Source organism: Pipistrellus kuhlii, unplaced genomic scaffold, assembly GCF_014108245.1.
Source record: "Pipistrellus kuhlii isolate mPipKuh1 unplaced genomic scaffold, mPipKuh1.p scaffold_m20_p_57, whole genome shotgun sequence".
Classification (NCBI taxonomy): Eukaryota; Metazoa; Chordata; class Mammalia; order Chiroptera; family Vespertilionidae; genus Pipistrellus; species Pipistrellus kuhlii.
Window position 1 is genome coordinate 1916184 of NW_023425559.1, and position 18642 is coordinate 1934825.

The following is an 18642-nucleotide window of genomic DNA, read 5'->3' on the forward strand; positions in this document are numbered from 1 at the left end:
GCAGGGAGATCATCAGCTACACCTCCACCTGGCGGGAAGCCCTGCCTGCACCTCCCCGAACACTGGCCCTCAGCGTCCTACCTGCTCCCTGCCCACCATGGCCGCCACGCCCACCCCATGAGGACGGGTGCTCAGGTGCCCGCCTCTGGAAGGCCAGGCCCCTAGCAACCTGAGCTCAGCACTCAGCTCTGCCCTGCCCATGGTCCCTGCCCTCGGTCCCCGCCCAGGGTCCCCCATGGCTACTGGTAATTACTTGGCTCCATCCCACCGCCGACTGGCCTGTAATGCACATGGCAGGGCCTGTCTGTCCTGCTCAGAACTGTCCTCAGCCTGAGCACAGTCTGTCCTCACAGGGACATGAACACGCACGCCAACACAACCCCAACCCTTCCATCCAGGTACAAGGTGCCTACCCGTGTCGCTGACATTGATCGGGAAAGCTATGCTGCTATCGATGGGGGTGTACTCGGAGACAAAGTACCGCTTCCTGGAAGGGGAAAGCACGTGAGTAGCGTCAGGGATTTCAGCAAAAGGATGTCTCCTGGCATTCCTGCTCAAAGCTGACTTCCTCCCCCATGGTTCTCTCCCCTAAGTTCACCGACTGCCTGCAGAGCATCCATGTGTCTCCCCCAGACGCTGATCACCAACAGAGAGAGGGACAGTAACCCCACAGCGGAGAGCCATGTCACCAGCACCCGGGCAGCACCGCCAGGAAGGGGACTCTTGGCCTCACGTGCCCCTGCAGGACGTGCTGAGGAAGATGCCACAGCAGGTCTGTGAGGTTCCTGGTCCAAACCCAAGCCTCACCCGACCATGAGGAAACAGCGGTAACGCCGAATGGACGGACATTCTACAACCAACCAACCAGGACTCATCCAAAGTGCCAGAGTCATAAAAGGGAAAGACTGAGGCCGGAGGAGACAGGAAACACAACGGGATGCAGGGTGGGGCTGACAAAGGGAAACGGGTAGATTTCCATACTGTCTGAAGCTTAGCTAACATTGTCTCACTGTCATTCCAGGGCTCTGACAATTATAAACGATGGGTTATATAAGCTACAACATTAGGGGAAGCTGGGTAAAGGATAAAGTATGAATTAAGACCACACACACACACACACACACACACACACAGCACATCTTTGTACCTTTTTCCTAAGTCTAAAATTATTTTAAAATAAAAAGTTAAATAAAATAAACTGTCCTAAATCAAGATGCAGATATCTGAAGGGACTATAGGACAGTATTGCATTGAAATAAATGTGAGTCAGATCAGGTTCCAAAGACTTTCTGTGGAGGAATGGTGGTCACTGCACGGTGCTAGTCACACAACATTCTGAATAATCAGTGAAAGCAGCTTCTAAGGTCCCAGTGTCTGCACAGGCCCTGATGGCTTCCTGCTGCCGGACAGAAGCATCGAGGGATGGCTTCAGTGCAGAGAACGGTTCCTGTCTAACTGCCCACATCTGCTGCCTGAGCTGCCAGCGCAAAGTGGGTCATGCTGCTCTTCTTACTCTGAAGGACAAACGAAACGGCTTACCTATAGCACCACACGGCAAAAATTGCTCCAAAAAACATGAGCAAAAACGCCATGTAGGTGGCCCACATGATGACGAACATGGCGTCCAGGCCCCAGATTCTCCAGGGGACGGGAGGGGGCGGTGGCTGGGGTCGGGGGCCGCACACGGCCGAGCAGTCCTGGCAGCTGCAGGGCCCGGTGACCTCGTCCATGGGCTCGGCACAACCCTTGGTGGCGTTGTTCATTGGCTCCATCCCATGGGCCGGGAGGTCTGCAGCGAGGGCGGTGTTGAGTGAAAGTCTCAATTTAAAAACACTCAGAATTTGTGTTAAATCCCACTGAAACCCAATGACAGCACGGCGGGAGGCATACAGGCCTGGAGGCTCTGTCTGACCAGACTATGTGCTGCCGCTGGTCCTATAAGATTCTACGCTGCTGTTGCCGAAACCGGTTTGGCTCAATGGATAGAGTGTCGGCTTGGGGACTGAAAGGTCCCAGGTTCGATTCCGGTCAAGGGCATGTACCTTGGTTGCGGGCATATCCCCAGTAGGGGGTGTGCAAGAGGCAGCTGATCGATGACTCTCTCTCATCGATGTTTCTAACGCTCTAACTCTCTCCCTACCTCTCTGTACAAAATCAATAAAATATATTAAAAAAAAAAAAAAAAAAGATTCTACGCTGCTGCGTTAACTCTGAGTAGACGGTTTTGTCACTGAGATTCGAGTGCCTCGCCTTCCAAGGCCTGATTTCCCGAGGAGCAAGGCTGACGCTAGCACAGAGCTCCTGGAAAAGCTTCTGTAAGGACTTTGGCCTCTTATTTTTTAAATAAAAGCCCAGATTACCCTTTCAATCAATACCTCAAGGCAAATCTTCCTCCTCCTCCACTCCCCTCCCCGACCCCGGTGACCCCTGGTGACCAACGCTCGGGAGGGACATCCAGGAAGCCTGGTCCTCTTCCTACTACACTGACGGCTCCTGAGCGCGCTCACCTGAGAAGACGGGGGTGATGGTGAAGGGGGCCTGGCCGTTGTCCTTGTTGAACATGTACTCGATCCAGTTGGTGGCGTTGCAGGCTGCGGCCTCCTTCCCACACAGGAGCCCCAGGGCCTTGTCGTTGCTCGAGGGGGCCTCCACGTCCCTGCAGGCGTTGTACATGGCTACAGGAGGACAGGGGAGAGGCTGAAACGCCGCTGCCAACACAGGTGAGACCACAAAGGCCCCGTATGGGACCTGGAGGAGCAGCCACAGGGAACAAGGGCAGCATCGGAGAGCGTCCCTGACCCAGCTCATCATACCCACTTGGCCGATCCCAGTCACACACACAACAGGCAGGAAGGCCAACCCCCCAGGGAGCTCACACTGCTGCAGAGGCAGCCTCCTCCTGCACAGAGGAGCAGGCTGAGGCCGAGGACAGAGCACTAAGAGCTTAGCGCCCCTCTGTCAGTAAAGCTGGTTCCAGAGAATGCTGTGCAGGAAACTACATCTTTTATTCTTCCTGATACACTGTAACAGAACTGCTTTCTCACTTTCACGTTCAGATTATGCACTGCAAGTGTACAGGAACACACTTGGCATCTGTGTATTTTATCTCTTTCTAATTTGTCTCGCTTACACTTTTTCTTTCTTTTCCGAAGTCTGGGGAGTCATCTCATCCATTCTGGAAAGTCCTTGGCCGTTTTCCTTTGCTCACTGTCTCTCCCCAATACACTCTCTCACTCTCTCTCTCGCCCGCCCCTGCCTCCTCCCTTTACCCCACGTGTCTCTTCTGAGTGATCTGTGTCCGTCTCTGCTGGTCTCTGGGTAATTCCGTCACATCGCTTGCCATTTGGTGTTCAGGTTTTTATTTTAGTAAATATTTCAAGCACACAGAAAACAAGGAGAATACAATCACAATTCCATTTACTCACCACCCCCCTATTCCCATCTTAGGCTTCACATTTGCCTCAACATTAAAAAAAAAAAAAGACTAAAGATACAACTGTACAACTGAAGCTCTGACTCCCCCCCACCCCCTTCCCATCCTCCATCCTTAAGGCAACCACACCCTGAATCTGATGCTTATCTTTCCTAGGCATGCCTGTGCACTTCAGTGATGTGTCACATTCATAAATAGAGACTGCTGTTTAATATAAACAACATAGTCACATGTATATTCTGTAACATCTTCAGTCAACATTTTACAGTCATTCATATGACTGCCATTAACTCTCATGTATTTAACAGTTTTAAGTATTCCATTATTGACTATGACTATGCTCCAATGTATTGTCCACTCCCTTAATTAGCTTAGTGTCTCTGATTTTTTATTTGTTTCTAAAGTTTTCCAAGGCTAGCATTTTTAACCTAAACATGTCTTAGTGTAACGTGCAAACACAGGAACTAGATGGACAGAGCAGTCAGTTCTCTCCCTTGTCTATCAGCAGCCACCTTTCCCGTCATCGTTAGCAGCAGCACTCCTGTTCCATGGACCCATGTCCACAGGCAGGCTCAGCATGACCGCTCTCTGATCAGCAGGCTGTCCTTTATGTCACATCTTCTGGCAAACTTACTCCTAGGCATCTTATTTTCTGCTGCTTTTGAGAGTGGGACTTTTTCCTATTAATTTCCTATTAATTTTTTGTTATATATTTTAAAAATATATATTTTATTGATTTTGTACAGAGAGGAAAGAAGATAGAGCGCCAGAAATGTCGATGAGAGAGAAACATCGACCAGCTGCCTCTTGCACACCCCCTACCGGGGATGTGCCCGCAACCAACGTACATACCCTTGACCGGAATCGAACCTGGGACCTTTCAGTCCACAGACCAATGCTTTACCACTGAGCCAAACTGGTTTCGGCAATTTTTTGTTATATTTTTAATTGATCATTATAATTAAAGTTGTATGTGCTCTTCTAATCAACAACTTTGTAAAATTCTTACTCTCTTACTTTATAGGTCATTCTTGGGCACATTATTTAGCTGTGTCTGATCTGCTGCTTATCTTTTAACCCATTTAAATGACTATTTCTCATTAATAGATCCAGTTGGTTCTATTTCTAATCTGTTCATTCTCTTTCCCTAGAATCTTACTCTTTCAAAATTTTTTCATTTCTGCCCTTGCCAGTGTGGCTCAGATGGATGATCACCATCCCACGCACCAAAAGGCTGCTGGTTCAATTCCTGGTCAGGGCACATGTCCAGTTGCAGGTTCAATCCCCGGTTGGGTGCTTGTAGGAAGTAACCAATCAATATTTCTCTCTCCACCAATGTTTCTCTCTCCCTCTCCCTTCTGTTCTCTTTCAAATCAATAAAAACCTATTTTTTAAAAATTCTTTCATTTCAATGATTTTCATCAAACATCATATAGCCTTTCAGATTGTGCTCTTATTTCTATTTGTTGGAGTACCTTCTCCCTGGACTGTTATACCTGCTTATTTTCCCTTATGGCTATCTGTTTCTTCACAGACAAAATGTCCTCTCTGCCAGCTACTCTGCTCTCCATCCCTCTCCTCCATCTTGTAGTAATTCACGGAGTCACACAGTTCGTGTCCAACAGAACCACAGCTCCACTGTCTCCGGATGTACAGAAGGACACTTGCACACACTCAGAATCCCCACATGGAAGCGCACAGTTAGGAAGCAGTTAAAGCAAACCTCCTCGTTAAGGAGACTGTTTTAAGGGTCAGGATACAAGCAGCAACAACCTGCATGTCATGGCCAATGAAACAAACACTGCCACTTTCACACAGCTGACAGGACAGCAAAAGGGAACAATCTGATCCACAGCCTGGATACCAACTGTAAAAGAGGAATAATCAGAAGTGTACTTACCATTGGCAAAACTCTCGCCAACGTAGTACTGTAATTCCTTTACGTTTGTTTTGTTCTCGTGGGTCACAGGATCCACATACTCTTCGGTTTCTGTAACGTTCAGAAACTGACTTTGTCGAGGGCTACAAGTCAGCTCACAAAACAAGTTCATCAGGTTATAAAAACAGGATGGACATCTAGAGAAAAAGTAACCACACTTTGTATGATGTCATAGATAACAGGACTAACAAAATGACAATTTAAAATAGGAAAACCATATTTAAATTTTATCTTAAAACGACAAATGAATTATCACAGGACACATTAAACCCAGCCACTGTAAACCTAAACCCTCGTGTTAAATAAAGTCACCTCTCTAAACACGGCCCTTATTACTACATCGATATTGTCCGGGTGTAATGTCAAATAGCAAAATGCTTCTCTGAATTCTGCCCGTTCTAATCTAGAGACATATTTTCCGTGACATGAAGCTAAAGGGACTTAAACGCCTCACGGTGACAGCGATGGGACTCACTGCCCCCTGGAGGGATTCCCACCCCAGCTGACCCTGGGCCTCCCACACAGGTGCGCGCCATGGCCTGAGGAGCGAGCACACTGGTGGCTGGAGGAGCAAAACCACAGCTGCCTCTGGCTCGAAGGTGAAGCTCCTGGTGTGGAGTTCTGGGGCAAAAGCACTCTCCCCTGCAGCTCACAGCTCTCTGCGGAAAGGATTGCTTCACGGGACCTGTAGCACAACCAACCACATCAATCGCTCTGATCCGGGCGGCGGCCACCGGGGACCCAGCCTCCCAGCCCCGGGTGTTGTAAGACAAAGACACACATCCCGGAACTCTAAGGAGTCCTGTGCGTTACTGTGACAACAATGGGCAGGACACCGGCACCATTTAAAGGAAAACCACCACTGGGACAGTTTTCCGTCACGCTCCACGAATTACAAGCTCCCTCCAGGCTATGCATTTAATCTCCACAATCCTCAATCTGACTGCTGCGTGGCATTCCACATAGCAACTTCTGGTTGTGTCCATTATGGATAAAGCTTCGGCACCGCTGACAACATGGAGACAATGCGGTGACCATTGCCATCATAATGCCTCCCCTACAAGGTGCTAAAGAAACGAGTTTTGCCGAGTGGTGGCTCCAGTCTGGCTCCACTGGCTCCACAGGACATGCCGCCCGATCAGATCTTAACTTTCGATCTGTAATTAAATTACCCTGGAAGGGCGATTGAGGGACTGTTTCCCTCTTTACTGGCAACTTAAACTTCTGGGAAGAAGCAGAGTCCTCGGTGGACGCCGACATGGGCCCTTCACCTGCAGTGATCTCCACACAGAGCAGCAGCCCCTCGTCATTCGTCCTTCCCACGGACCTTGTGACAAGACCAGTCTGCTTCCTCTGCACGTGTGAGAACTGCACGTGGCTTAGACAAGACCCTCTCACTGCCCTGGTCACAGAGCACAGCCTGCATGGCAGACTGATTTCCACAAAACCTGCCGGCTACACCAGAACACTCCTGTCAACAGCCAAGGCCAGCTCTACGGAGGCCTGGCCTCAAGCACTTCACCTCACCCAGGAAGAGAACTGGGGAGGCGAAGAGGGCGACACGGGACTCCGACGAAGGTCTGGGTCAGAGACCTGAGCAGAACCCCCGGGTGCAGAGGCTCCGGAGGGAAGGACCTGGTTAGTCACAGAGCAGAGGCTCCTGGGGGTGCAGACAGCTCGGAGGAAAACCAAGCATAACTCTGATTGTATGTAATAGAAGAAAAGTAAGTCTGATAATTACTACTTTGCCAGAAAGTACTCGTAACTCTGGAAGTCTTAAGATTGTTTTCTCAATAAAACAAAGTCGTCTAAAGGAACGGGAATGTGCCTGCTAGTGAGTGCAGGAAGCCCTGCTCAGCGCCTTGGTCAAGCTTGATGGCTTTGAGGGAACCACGCACAGTAAACCAACATTCCACAAGTGACTGGCAGCTCAAGAGCTAAGCTCCTACGGCATCCCGGCCACGTTATAAGGAAATGACGTTTAGGTGAAGAGCCCATTGGAGGGCCTGCTGACAGAGCAGTCTTTTCCTGCTTGCCTGGTGGCCCACCTACCTGGACAGAAACTGCAGAGGCAGCTGCAGGCTGTCTTTCAGGGTCCGGAGCTGCTGCACGTCGCAGCAGAGGCTGACGTTGCCGAAGAGGAGCCCGGGACAGAGTTCCTTGGGGGAGAAAGCGTGGGAGTCAGGGCAGCGCAGTCAGACATCACCGGGGAAACGGCCAGCTTTGCCACCCTTCCCCGAGCACAAGGATAAGGCCCTCTTTGCAAAGTCCTTGCAGAATTCTTGTAAAAGGCCATCACTGCACTAGTTCAAAACTAAGGATTGACAAAAGTAGGGACATTTCAACTTTTTCTCTTATTTGGAAGCTCCCTCTCCTCCCTTGACCAATAAGTTCACCTTCTCCTGGTGCTCTCTCGTTTACGTTGGACCAGAGTGCTCTTCACTGTGTATTCCGGGAGCCACTCCAGGGCAGGTCAATGCCTTTAACTGTTTGGATGAATGACCATCTCCAATACCTGCTACCATGTCAAGTTGATTTTAGATCTTACGCCTCTAAACTAGTCTTTCACTTGATTTTCCCAGTTCTTCCTATCATCTCTGTGTGCCAAGAATCCTGGTAGCAGCCAAGTCCACAGGCTCTCAGAGGAAAACCAAGGAACCACTGAATGCACGGAGGACAAAGAAGCCACAGCCACGTGGCTGCCTAGTCCATTCGGGTCCTGAAATCCAGAACCAAGCGAAGCTAACTTCGAACCCATTTTGAAGAAGGTGCCCAGAGCACATCTGAGACAGCAGGGTCAGTCCCTGAACAGTGACCTGCTATTGAGAAACTTCACGGGAAAGGATAAAGTCAGCCCAGACAATCAACCCTGGAGTCGTCTTACCGTCTGTCGGCACATGCTGCACAGTCACATGCTCACAGGGTCAGAGGTGAGCCTTAGGTGTTTCCCCTCGACCCCAGGGCACAGTAACAGCTAATCACAAAGGATCTCCGAATCGAATTCGTCCCCAATGCCCAGAGCCGGGCTTACCTGCACTAGGTCATACCCGTCCTTCGATAGTGGCTTCGGGGGCCCAGAATATTCGCAGTTGTACCTCTTATCTCCAGAAGCGATCCCACACTCTCCATACCAGACACAGGACTGCGGGAACACCTGCAGGGCCACACAAAGCGGTTCACCAGGCCTCAGGGCAAAACAAGTCTCAGCAGCGGAAAGCGTCCCCTCAGCTCCCACAGAACCTCCCAATGACCCTGAGAAGGAGGCGACGGCAAGAGGCACTGCTAGGTCAACATGTGAAAATAGTTAAGTAAAGCAAATGCCACCCCAAAACCTGGTTAAGCGCAGCGGTGAAGGAGGTAACAGAAACAACCCATTTGCACGAGTTCTGTTTCTGCCAGTTCACTGGTTCATAAGAGAAAGCTGTAGCTTATTCCTAACAATTACCAGCAATCCATGCCGAGGACAGACAGCATGTGATGACGCTGGCATGGTGTGCACGTCTGAGTAAGGAACTAGGGGCTAAGGAGTGGGGGAACCATCCCTCTGTGTTCAGGTGAACTGACAGCAGCTCCTCATGACTCACAGGGAGAAAAGAGTCACCAACACCAACAGCCCCTCAGGAAGAAGCAGCAAGAACACACCCTTGTCCTAAGGCAGTGATCGGCAAACTGCAGCTCGAGAGCCACATGTGGCTCTTTGGCCCCTTGAGGGTGGCTCTTCCACAAAATACCACGGCCTGGGCGAGTCTATGTTGAAGAAGTGGCGTTAGAAGAAGTTTAAGTTTAAAAAATGTGGCTCTCCAAAGAAATGTCAATCATTGTGCTGTGGGTATTTGGCTCTGTTAACTCATGAGTTTGCCGGCCACGGTCCTAAGGGAAGGAGACAGTAAGTTTGCTCATTCTAAGGAAAGTCACTTCATTGATCCTAAGAGAAAAGTGCACAGCCTCTCCCGTAGAGATTTCTCAAGAGCCACTCATGTCCCCATGTGACAGTCACAAGGCGACAGGAACTGATGAGGGAGGAGGTGCCTGTGAGTCACCGGGTCAGCTGTCACCGGCCCTGCCAGCCACCAGCAGAGGGCTTGCACAATGGAGCTGTCCCGTCCCCTGTCCTCTGTCCCCTGTCCCTCAGGGAAAGGGAGGACATCCCTCTCTGGCCGGGCTCCCAAACGCCTGCAGGGAAGTCATCGTAAACAGTCTGCCCCGAGGCCACTGTGCCTTCTCCCGGGGAGTGGACAGGACCCACACACGTGTAGGGCCGGCAGTCGGTGCTGGTGATCCCAGCGTTGAGACACAAACCCCACAACAGGCCCTGAAGACCTGAAAACAGGGAAGAAAAATCAGGCAGGAAGCTGAGGAGCAGACGTGGGGGGAACCAGAGAGGTCAATATGATTGGACTCTGAATTCATTCAGGTATTTTTAAAAGGTCCTTCTCTCTCGCCGAAACCAGTCTGGCTCAGTGGATAGAGCACATGTGTCAAACACAAGGCCCGCGGGCCAAATCCGTCCCGCCAGGCCTTGCAATGTGGCCCGCACTGTGCTGTCATCACTGCACTCCGCTGCGTTTCCATCACAATGACAGTTTATGACTGTTCAGTAAACCATTCGGCCCGCGATTTAGGCTGGATTTTAGATTTTGGCCCCTTCTCTGGTTGAGTTCGACACCCCTAGGATAGAGCGTCAGCCTGCGGACTGAAAGGTCCCAGGTTCGATTCCGGTCAAAGGCATGTACCTTGGTTGCGGGCACATCCCCAGTAGGGGGGGTGCAAGAGGCAGCTGGTTGATGTTTCTCTCTCATCAATGTTTCTAGCTTTCTATCCCTCTCTCTTCCCCTCTATAAAAGCGCAATAAAATATATTTTAAAAAATAAAAAAATGAAAAAATAAAAGGTCCCTCTGTCAAATTAAAGCGGGGAGGGGAGGGAGATCTGGGGGAGATAAGAGATCAACCGAAGGACTTGTATACATGCATATAAGTACAACCAATGGACACAAAACTCTGAGGAGGGAGGGTATGTGTGTGGGGGGGGAATGTTAAAATATGTACACAAATAATGATTTAATAAAAAAAAGAAAAAGAAATAAATAAAAAAAGAAATTAAAAAAAAAAGGTCCCTCTCTCGACTCATTATACAAATGATACAAAAGAGGACGTGACAACTATTAGAAAACACCACATACCAAACCTTTGGCAAGATGCTGCCAAATTCCATCAGTATATTTAGGCAAAAGGAATCACAATTATTCCCAATTCTAGGGAAAGCATTGTTCTTTCCAGGACTCTGGGTTTCCAGCTGAAAGGTCTTTGTCCACCTACTGAAGTTTGAAAAGGCAAAAAAGCTGACCCAGGAGACCGGGATGGGCGATGCTGATACTGACACGCCATTTAAACAGGACACTCCCCCCCCCCCCCCCCACCTCACAGAATTCCCGACAGACCAACATGGCAAGCAGGTCTGGGCCGGGGCCAGGCGGGGGGCAGGGAGAGGGGCCTCTGGCATGTGGCCCACTGGAGAGGCAGAAATCCAGCCAGCAAACCACAGCTGTGGCTCGGGCCTGCCTAGCAGGATGGGTGTCTGGCGCCCAGTTCCCCTTCTCAACACTCTAAAGGAAATACCATGACCCGGTGCTGTTTGCATCATTTACCTCAAAGCAGGGTTTCACCATCTGGGGAGAGAGAGGGGCGAGGAGAGGGGAGGGGAGGGGGTGGAATGGATTAGAGCGAGCTTCCTGCCTGTGAGTGTGGTCACGCCACGGCTCACCTCACAGGGCTGGTGTGAGGTGAGGGAATACACTGAAAGTGCTTGGTAAACGTGAAAGTGCTGCACAAACAAAGGGTTCTCACTAACGTCTCCCAGCCTCTGGGACCTCAGCAAAGGGGTTCCGGAGCCCTGAGGATGATCAAACGCCAGGCTCCTTTGGGCCCAGGGACACAGGGCTGGACTCAGCGTCATTGGCTCTGCTCCCAAAGTCACCCTGCCTAAAGCAGCCCTAAGCCAGAGTACGTACCAGCCCTGTCCTAAGTGCCAGGCACGGTTTGAACTAAGGAATCCTCACAATGAGCTGAGGAGGGAGCTGCTGTTATTACACCCATTTCGCAGATGAAGAGACAGGCACAGCGAGGCTAAGTAACTTGCCCAAGAGTGGCAGAACCAGGATTCACACCAGGACATCACTGCTTCAGGAAACAGTCTTAATAAAATATACTCTATTGTACAATTAAGGTCCTCATTCTAACATTACACTCCCTCCCACTCCCCACCTTGTGCAAAGCGCACACACGTGTCACCCTGCTGCTGGGCTGGGGGCGGCCCTTTTCCACTCAAACCTCTCTCTACCTCCACCTTCCTCTTCTCGCCTCCAGCTACCGGTGGGAGGCCGCCCTCCGTCATCCCCGGCCCCGATGGGTGGTGTTCCTGCGCTTCTTCCACCAACCGACTGCCTTCTCTTCCACATTTTCAACCCCATCCCTCTTGGTCCCCTCACCTGCTCCTGCCTATGAATGCTGCTCCAATTCCCTTCTCCCTCAGTCAGCCACCCTAACCCGATCCCACTTCCACCCACCTGCCCAGCCACCCCGGGTGCTCAAGAGGAGGCTGATGCTTCTCCGAAGCCCCCACCATCACCAGTCTCTGCTCCCCGGGGCCTAAAACTGGGCACCTCCGGATTTCCCAGGAGGTTCCCCCACTTCCCAGGAGGCTCCCCTACTTCCCAGGAGGATCCCCGGTGCAGCCCCCTGTGCCTCTTCCTCCCCAAATTCCTCCCCTGCTGAGCCCGTTGCCATTCTCTGCCTTTCGTGACACCTTCTACCAGACCTGGGCAATGTCTCGGAAGTGCTGCTGCCACCTGGCTCTTCCTGAGCCACACCACAGGCTTTCTGATGCCCAGAACCTTCCATCCGCCCACCTCCCACCCGCCCTTCCCCATCCGTCACAGCTCAAGCCCCTCCAGCCCCCGCCCTACATGCCACATCCCTTGCTCCCATCAAGGCCACTTTCCCCCTTCACCTCCGGACCCACCAGGCACAGGCCAGCGCCCATCCCTTGCTGAGTGTGCCTTCACCAGCTCCCTGAACCTCAGGTCCGTGGGGTGGGGACTGAAACAACACCCTCTGCAGAGAGGAGACGGAGTATCGGCAAGTACAGTGACCCACCTGAGGCCACTCCTCAGGAACAACAGGCCAGACCTACCCCACCCAGACTGACTCTCAAGCCAGACCTCTCACTCCTCTCACCACCCCGAGGCCACCCTCATCTCTGTATCCCGTCAAGGACCCAGCTGGCATCTGAGCGATTCCATTTTCAGTCTCCCAATCACCAGAGCACAGCGGGCAGTCGGCACTTTGTCAACAAAGAGGACAGAGGCACCTACGATCCCTGGAAGTCAGGGCGGCACATGCTGACAAGATGGAGGGACCCCACCACCCGGGGCTCAGCACAGGCCCCGGTGCCTCCCTAAGCGAGCACCTGGTAACAAGAGCAGGTGTCTGCTTTCCCATGACAGGGAGCACCTGGTGCTGGCTCCAGGCCACTGAGTAACAGCCACTCCGAGGAAGGACTGTGCCCGGTAGGGAAAAAGCACACCAATGTCCGAGGCCCAATGGAGCCAGAAGGCCCTGTGATCCAACGGGAGCTCCAGTCTGGCTGTGGGCTCGATCCCCAGTAGAGGGCGAGCACGAGGCAGCCGATCACTGATTCTCTCTCATCACTGATGTTTCTCTCTCTTCCTCTCCCTTCCTCTTTCTCTAAAAAAAAAAAAAATCAACAGAAACATATTTAAGAATAATAAGAATAGTTTAGAAAAGGCTAAAAAAAAAATGTCAGCAACTACAGCAACTTGCTGAATGGACTCAGTGGGAAGCTGTATGAAAGCATCTTCTCACATGGAGGAGCTCGGAACACCAGCAACCTTAGAGAAAGAATCCTGATGGTCCTGTTGGTCCTGTTGGCGTGTGTCCCCCGCTTCCCCACTCAGGGGTGGCTTCATGGTGAGCATACACTTATAAACCAGGAGGTCACAGTTCGATTCCCAGTCAGGGCACAGGCCCGGGTTATGGGGCTTGATACCCAGTAGGGGTTGTGCAGGAGGCAGTTGATCCCTAATTCACTCTCATCATTGATGTTTCTCTCTCTCCCTCTCCCTTCCTCTCTGAAATCAATTTAAAATATATATTTTTTTAAATCCTAAAGAATGAAGTATGAAGTAACTCATATTCAAACACTTACCAAACGTCAACCAGGTTACGTGATTTCTTCCTTGTTTATTTTTCAGGACCCTCCCCGCCCGGAGCAGTGTTGTAGCTTTTCACAGGTAAGGAAATGAGGCTCAGAGGTTCTCTGAGGCCACATGGCTCATCAGGGAGGAAACCAGTGCTGAGAATGGAGAGTTTAAGCACCAAGTTAAGCCTCCTCCATCCTGTCCCCCAACTCATCCCCAGCTGCTGTGTGTTCAAAACTCCAATCTGTTCATGCATAGATGTATGAGGAGCTTCTGACAGTGTGCTGGAGATGGGCTGTCCACCCGCTACAATCCTACGGTGTCCCTCTTTCTACTTCAACGCGGCACCTGAGTACCGTTTACATCTTTTTAGGTTCATCGCTATGCAGCGTCAGCTCCTGCTTGCTTTCTCAGTACAAGTGACTCTCCTCCACCTCAGGCAGGTGCAGCACAGGCCTGGATCCCTCCCTTCTGCCCTGTCCTGAACGGGCAGAGCCCGAGGCAGAACCTGGAGACACACCCAGCCCCAGCCCCAGCGAGGGGACCACACAAATATGGCGGGACACTGGCATGGAGGCTTATCTGGTCTGACTTCTATCAGCAACTTGGGGTGAACACGTCCACAAAACAAAGAGTAATCTGTGTGAGCACCAGGCTCACCTGTAGGTGGGTGTGGGTATCACACATCTGCACTTAGCAGGACTCAGCTCTCGTCACTGCGTGGACAAAGCAGTTGGCAGTTTCTTTAAGTGACTCACCCATGACCACACCCCTAGTAACACCAGTAGACACTGCTGAGCCCCAGCACTCACGGTCTGAAAACAATCCAAGTCAAAAGACCAAAATGAAACTGCGGGAGTGGATGGGTGTACACTGTCTGCAGGCTTTTCTCCGAAGGGGTATTCACACAATGTGGCCACTGAACCACAGCCAGGCCAGGGGGCTAACCCACCCCTGACTTAGCCCTGGTTTCTGGAGAAACCACAGCTAAGGCCTTATTGGCCACACAGAACATTTACTGAACACACACTCAACTTAGCTCACTAGCTCTAAGTAAACCGAGAGCACCATTCTGAACCTGCATAGCGCACAGGAGTCAGAGGACAGAGGCTCAAGCCCCCAGCCTGCCACCTACTCAGGATGTGACCCGGGACAAAGTTGGGCACTACTATCTACATTTGTAAAACTGGAAACATTGCTCTTACCTAAAAGGTGTTCTGCGAGTTCAAAACCAGATCACATGAGCCCCAGCCATGGGAGTGCTAGGCAAAACCTAGGTGGCTCTTCTTTCTTTAGTCCTTATCAACTGGAATGTTCTTTTCAGATGGCTCACTGAGGACATTTAGATCCATGATGTCCCCCTTTAGTACAACTAGGTAACCTCCCCCATTTCCTCCAGCTTTCCTCTTGTCCACCTGGTGAGTGACCCTGCACGGGTCAGCTAGAGCATGGGCTCCTCGAACATTTTCTTCCTGCCTTTACTAAGCACCCTTTGCATTGGGGTTTTCTCCTGCATTTCTCTTCTTCCTGTCAGCGATGAATAAAATGCACAGAAGCTGCTAACATCACCAGCACTTCGGTGTGTAGAAGGCTCGTTGGATCTACTTTTGATCCCTTCCTAGTGCAAGACAATAACGAGAGTTCCTCTGTGGCCTGAGGGCAAGTCCTAAGGTAAAGGACACCTTTTAAAGTTTCATCTCAAACTCCCCAACAGCACACTTGCATCAGCGAGGGTTTTGTTGGTTTGCGTACTTTTCAGAGTTTTCTAGCCAAAGCAAACATTCCAAAGACTGGAAAGAAGAGGCACAGTCCAAACATAGGAAAGCCTGCGTGGCCACAGCTGGTGAGTAGTGATGGAGAACGAAGACACCAAGGACAAATCCGGGTTGTTTCTGCACCAGCCTCGGAACCCTGCCCCCCCCCCCCCCCCACCCCCATCTGAACCCACGAGAGCCTGAGGATTTGGTGACTGAGACATGGACAATTGTCCCGGACACATTGGAGATGGCAAAATACAGTTCTTGCCCTCGAGGAGCCTGCGACCCTCTAGTTCAATTCAAGCTCTAGTCCTCTTCCCCAAGCACCTGAACAGCTGGGATAGCTGATAATCCGATTTGACAGAGGAGGGAACAGAGGCTCGGGGGATCTCTGCTGGCCCAAGATCACTCCTGGGAAGAGAAAGAGGCGAGACCCACGGCCACGTCTTTTAATTCGAAGTCGTTTGCTCAGCAGAAATGCTGAGAGAAGTTTAAACAAAGACTCAGAACTTGGGAGGGGAGGCATTCTAGCTGGGGGCATAGGAAAGGAAGGTCAGGATGACGGGGCATTTGAACTGGCCTGGGAAGACCGAAGGGGTTTTGACAGCAAGTCGTTTATTTGGCTGGAGAGAGCTGTGGGTACGAGGGGGAAAGGGCACTGAGGTCGGGTGAGGGAGGGTCTGACCCAGGCTCCCGCAGTGGGGAAGGTGTCACCTTAAAACTCCCCCAGAAGCCTCCCTTTTAGGAGGCAGGGCTACCCAGAGCGCTGCAGCGAGCAGAGGGCCCTTTGTTCTGGGTGGCATGACCAGCACTGAGGAGCACAAAGACCTATTCAGCAGGCCGTCTTTCTGCCCACTGGCCGGAGTGAGGGCCTGCTTTCCCTGAGCGCTGATGGCAGAAGAGTGTCTACCTCAGCGGCAATCCAAGCAGAGACCGAGACAGATCACCCACGTTCACTCCACTTCCAGGTGGTTCTTCTTCAAAACCGTAAACCATTCCCAACTGCAGGAAAAGCCGTTTTAATGGCTTACTTCCTACCCAGGCCTCACCATGCTCCAAGTTCCTCAAGAAAAAGCTTATAAAAATAGTCAGGATAAATGTATATAATATAGATACACACACAACCTATTTCTCAAAACTGTACACATTATTTGGATGACAACAAGGATTTTAAGTAAGGTTATTTCATCATTTGTAAAAATTTTAAATTGGAAACCCCCTCCAAAATGTGTTTGGGGCCCTCAGAGGACAGCTAGTCTGTACTTTGGTGACAGAACGCTATTGGTGCTCAGATGGAACCCAGATGAGCTGCTGTCAGAGGTAAGAATCTGAAGACAGCCGTCCCGTCCCCGCCCCACCCCCACCCGCTCTGGTGTTCTGCGAGCCTCCACAGACGCGAGGGAGTTGATTTATGAAATCACAATAGGAGTTTTTCCAGTTACGCTTCACAGACCTGTCCAAGGCTCCCAGACATTTTGCAAGAGACTCGTGACTGACCTCTGACTTACCCCCAAAGTCCTAGAGGACCTCTGGCCAGCAGCCTGGGTACCACCTCCAGGTGAAGGGATTGCATTGTTCAGTGGAAGCTACCGGGAAGCTGTGAGATCCTGACTGAAACGCGGGGCACGTTGGACAGCTGCACTTTCTTTAAGGCTCATCACTGCTGCTATCGCTTGAGTTTTTACTAAAGCGATGAGGTCTCTCCTGAATCATGCAACTTAAGGATGCGAGGAGTCCTCTGAGGTATTCACTGTGTATCTTCAGGAAAAAACTGAGGCTTGAAAGAGGGATGTGCCCAGAGCCAGTGCTAGTGATGGTACCCGCTCGCCGCCTTCCGAAACCTGCTTTCCTCGGCTTCTTCTCCGAACCCGCACCCACGCCCAAGGGCTGGGACCCCCATACACACCCAGGAGGGAGCCAGCGCCCCTCTGGCTCGGGACCCTTACTGGGTCCGTGTCTCCCACACCCTCCTGGTGGCTGCACAGAGCGAAGGAGAGGTTTCCTGGTCCTGGAAAAGCCCTAGTCTGCCTGTGGTGTGACTTATTACCCCACTGCCAACCCTACAGGCAGGCACACGGGCACAGGACCTCTCCGTTCCTCTTTCGTCCCGATCTGGTTTAACCAGCACTGGATCCTTGGACACCCCCTGTGTCCCTGGGTTTTCAAAGAGGAAGCTTAGATACACACACAGCAGCAAGGCACTCATGCCCAGGCAGCCTGACCGAGGGCAATCAGCCCACCCTGGGGCCCCCGGGGCCTGTGGCCACTGGGTGGTGTGGCCACTGGGTCCTATGTCCACTGGGTCCTGGGGCCCCTTTGGAAGCTGAGTCCCAGGGGAGTCGGGTGGCCCCTGGGACTCAGCTTCCAAAGACGTGAAGAGCTGGTAAGAGGCAACTTGCCCCTTTAGGAGACCGAGCCGGCTCCTGCCAGGTACGTGCAGCTGTGCCAGCCGTGCTAGACGAGCTTACCTGCTTCCCCTCCCTCACTCCTTCCTCATACCTTCCTGCAAACCTTTTCCTTCCCTCACACCTTCACCTTCCTTCCTTTCCCTCATACCTTCCTTCTCTCCCCTCCCACCTTCCTTAAACCTTCCCCTCCCTCACCCCTGCTCACCGCCCTCAGCCTCATCCTGGGGACGAGAAGGGAACACAACGTGGTAGGAGCCTAAACCCAAGGTAAGAGCTGGTGCGCGCGGCAGGCTAAGGAAACAAAGTCAGGCTACAGACGCCCGTCCCGCTCCCACTTCCCTCCTTCTCCCCGCGTCCTCCACCCAGAACCGAGGGGCCCCGCGGAATGAGCGCCAAACGGGCCGAACCCGGGCTCCCAGAGCCGCCCCCTTCCACCCTCGGGGCCGGGGAAGCAGCCGGCTGGCTCCCCAGAGGCCCCGCCGCCCTCCGGCCCCCGGTCCCGGCCCCGCCGCCCTCCGGACCCCGGCCCCGGCCCCGCCGCCCTCCGGACCCCGGCCCCGGCCCCGCCGCCCTCCGGCCCCGGCCCCGGCCGCTCACCTGCGCCGGGCACAGCAGCAGCAGCAGCAGCAGGAGGCCCAGGGCCGGGCCGCGCGCACTCATGCCGCGGGCTGTGGGGCTGCGGAGGTTCGGCTCGGTTCGGCTCGGTCCGGCTGGGCTCGGTCCGGCTCCTCAGAACCCCGTGCCGGCTCCCGCGGACGCAGAAAGCTGCGCTTGTCAAGCAGGACTCAGCGCCGGGGGCTGCGCGCGCAGGTCAGGAAGGAAGAGGCGTCGTCAGGCCCGCCCCCTTCCGGGAGGGGCCGCCGCCGCTTGGCCAGGGAGCCGTCCTGG

At 52.5% G+C, this 18642-nt stretch overlaps 1 protein-coding gene across 4 annotated transcripts in view; it reads right to left on the reverse strand.

The window, feature by feature from the left end:
- The window catches only part of NPC1 (NPC intracellular cholesterol transporter 1), a 38010-nt gene extending 19453 nt beyond the window's left edge, over positions 1-18557 (reverse strand). For 3 of the 4 annotated variants that reach the window (XM_045573861.1, XM_036416804.2, XM_036416803.2), the window contains exons 1-7: positions 18352-18557; positions 8404-8526; positions 7425-7531; positions 5334-5509; positions 2508-2675; positions 1540-1789; positions 414-487 (exon numbers count right to left, since the gene is read on the reverse strand). In XM_045573861.1, the coding sequence (XP_045429817.1) occupies positions 414-487; positions 1540-1789; positions 2508-2675; positions 5334-5509; positions 7425-7531; positions 8404-8526; positions 18352-18414 (961 nt within the window). In that variant the 5' untranslated portion in view covers positions 18415-18557. The remainder of the gene's footprint in view (positions 1-413; positions 488-1539; positions 1790-2507; positions 2676-5333; positions 5510-7424; positions 7532-8403; positions 8527-18351) is intronic. The other variant, XM_036416802.2, reaches the window with a different exon arrangement.
- Between the last annotated feature and the right edge of the window lie 85 nt (positions 18558-18642).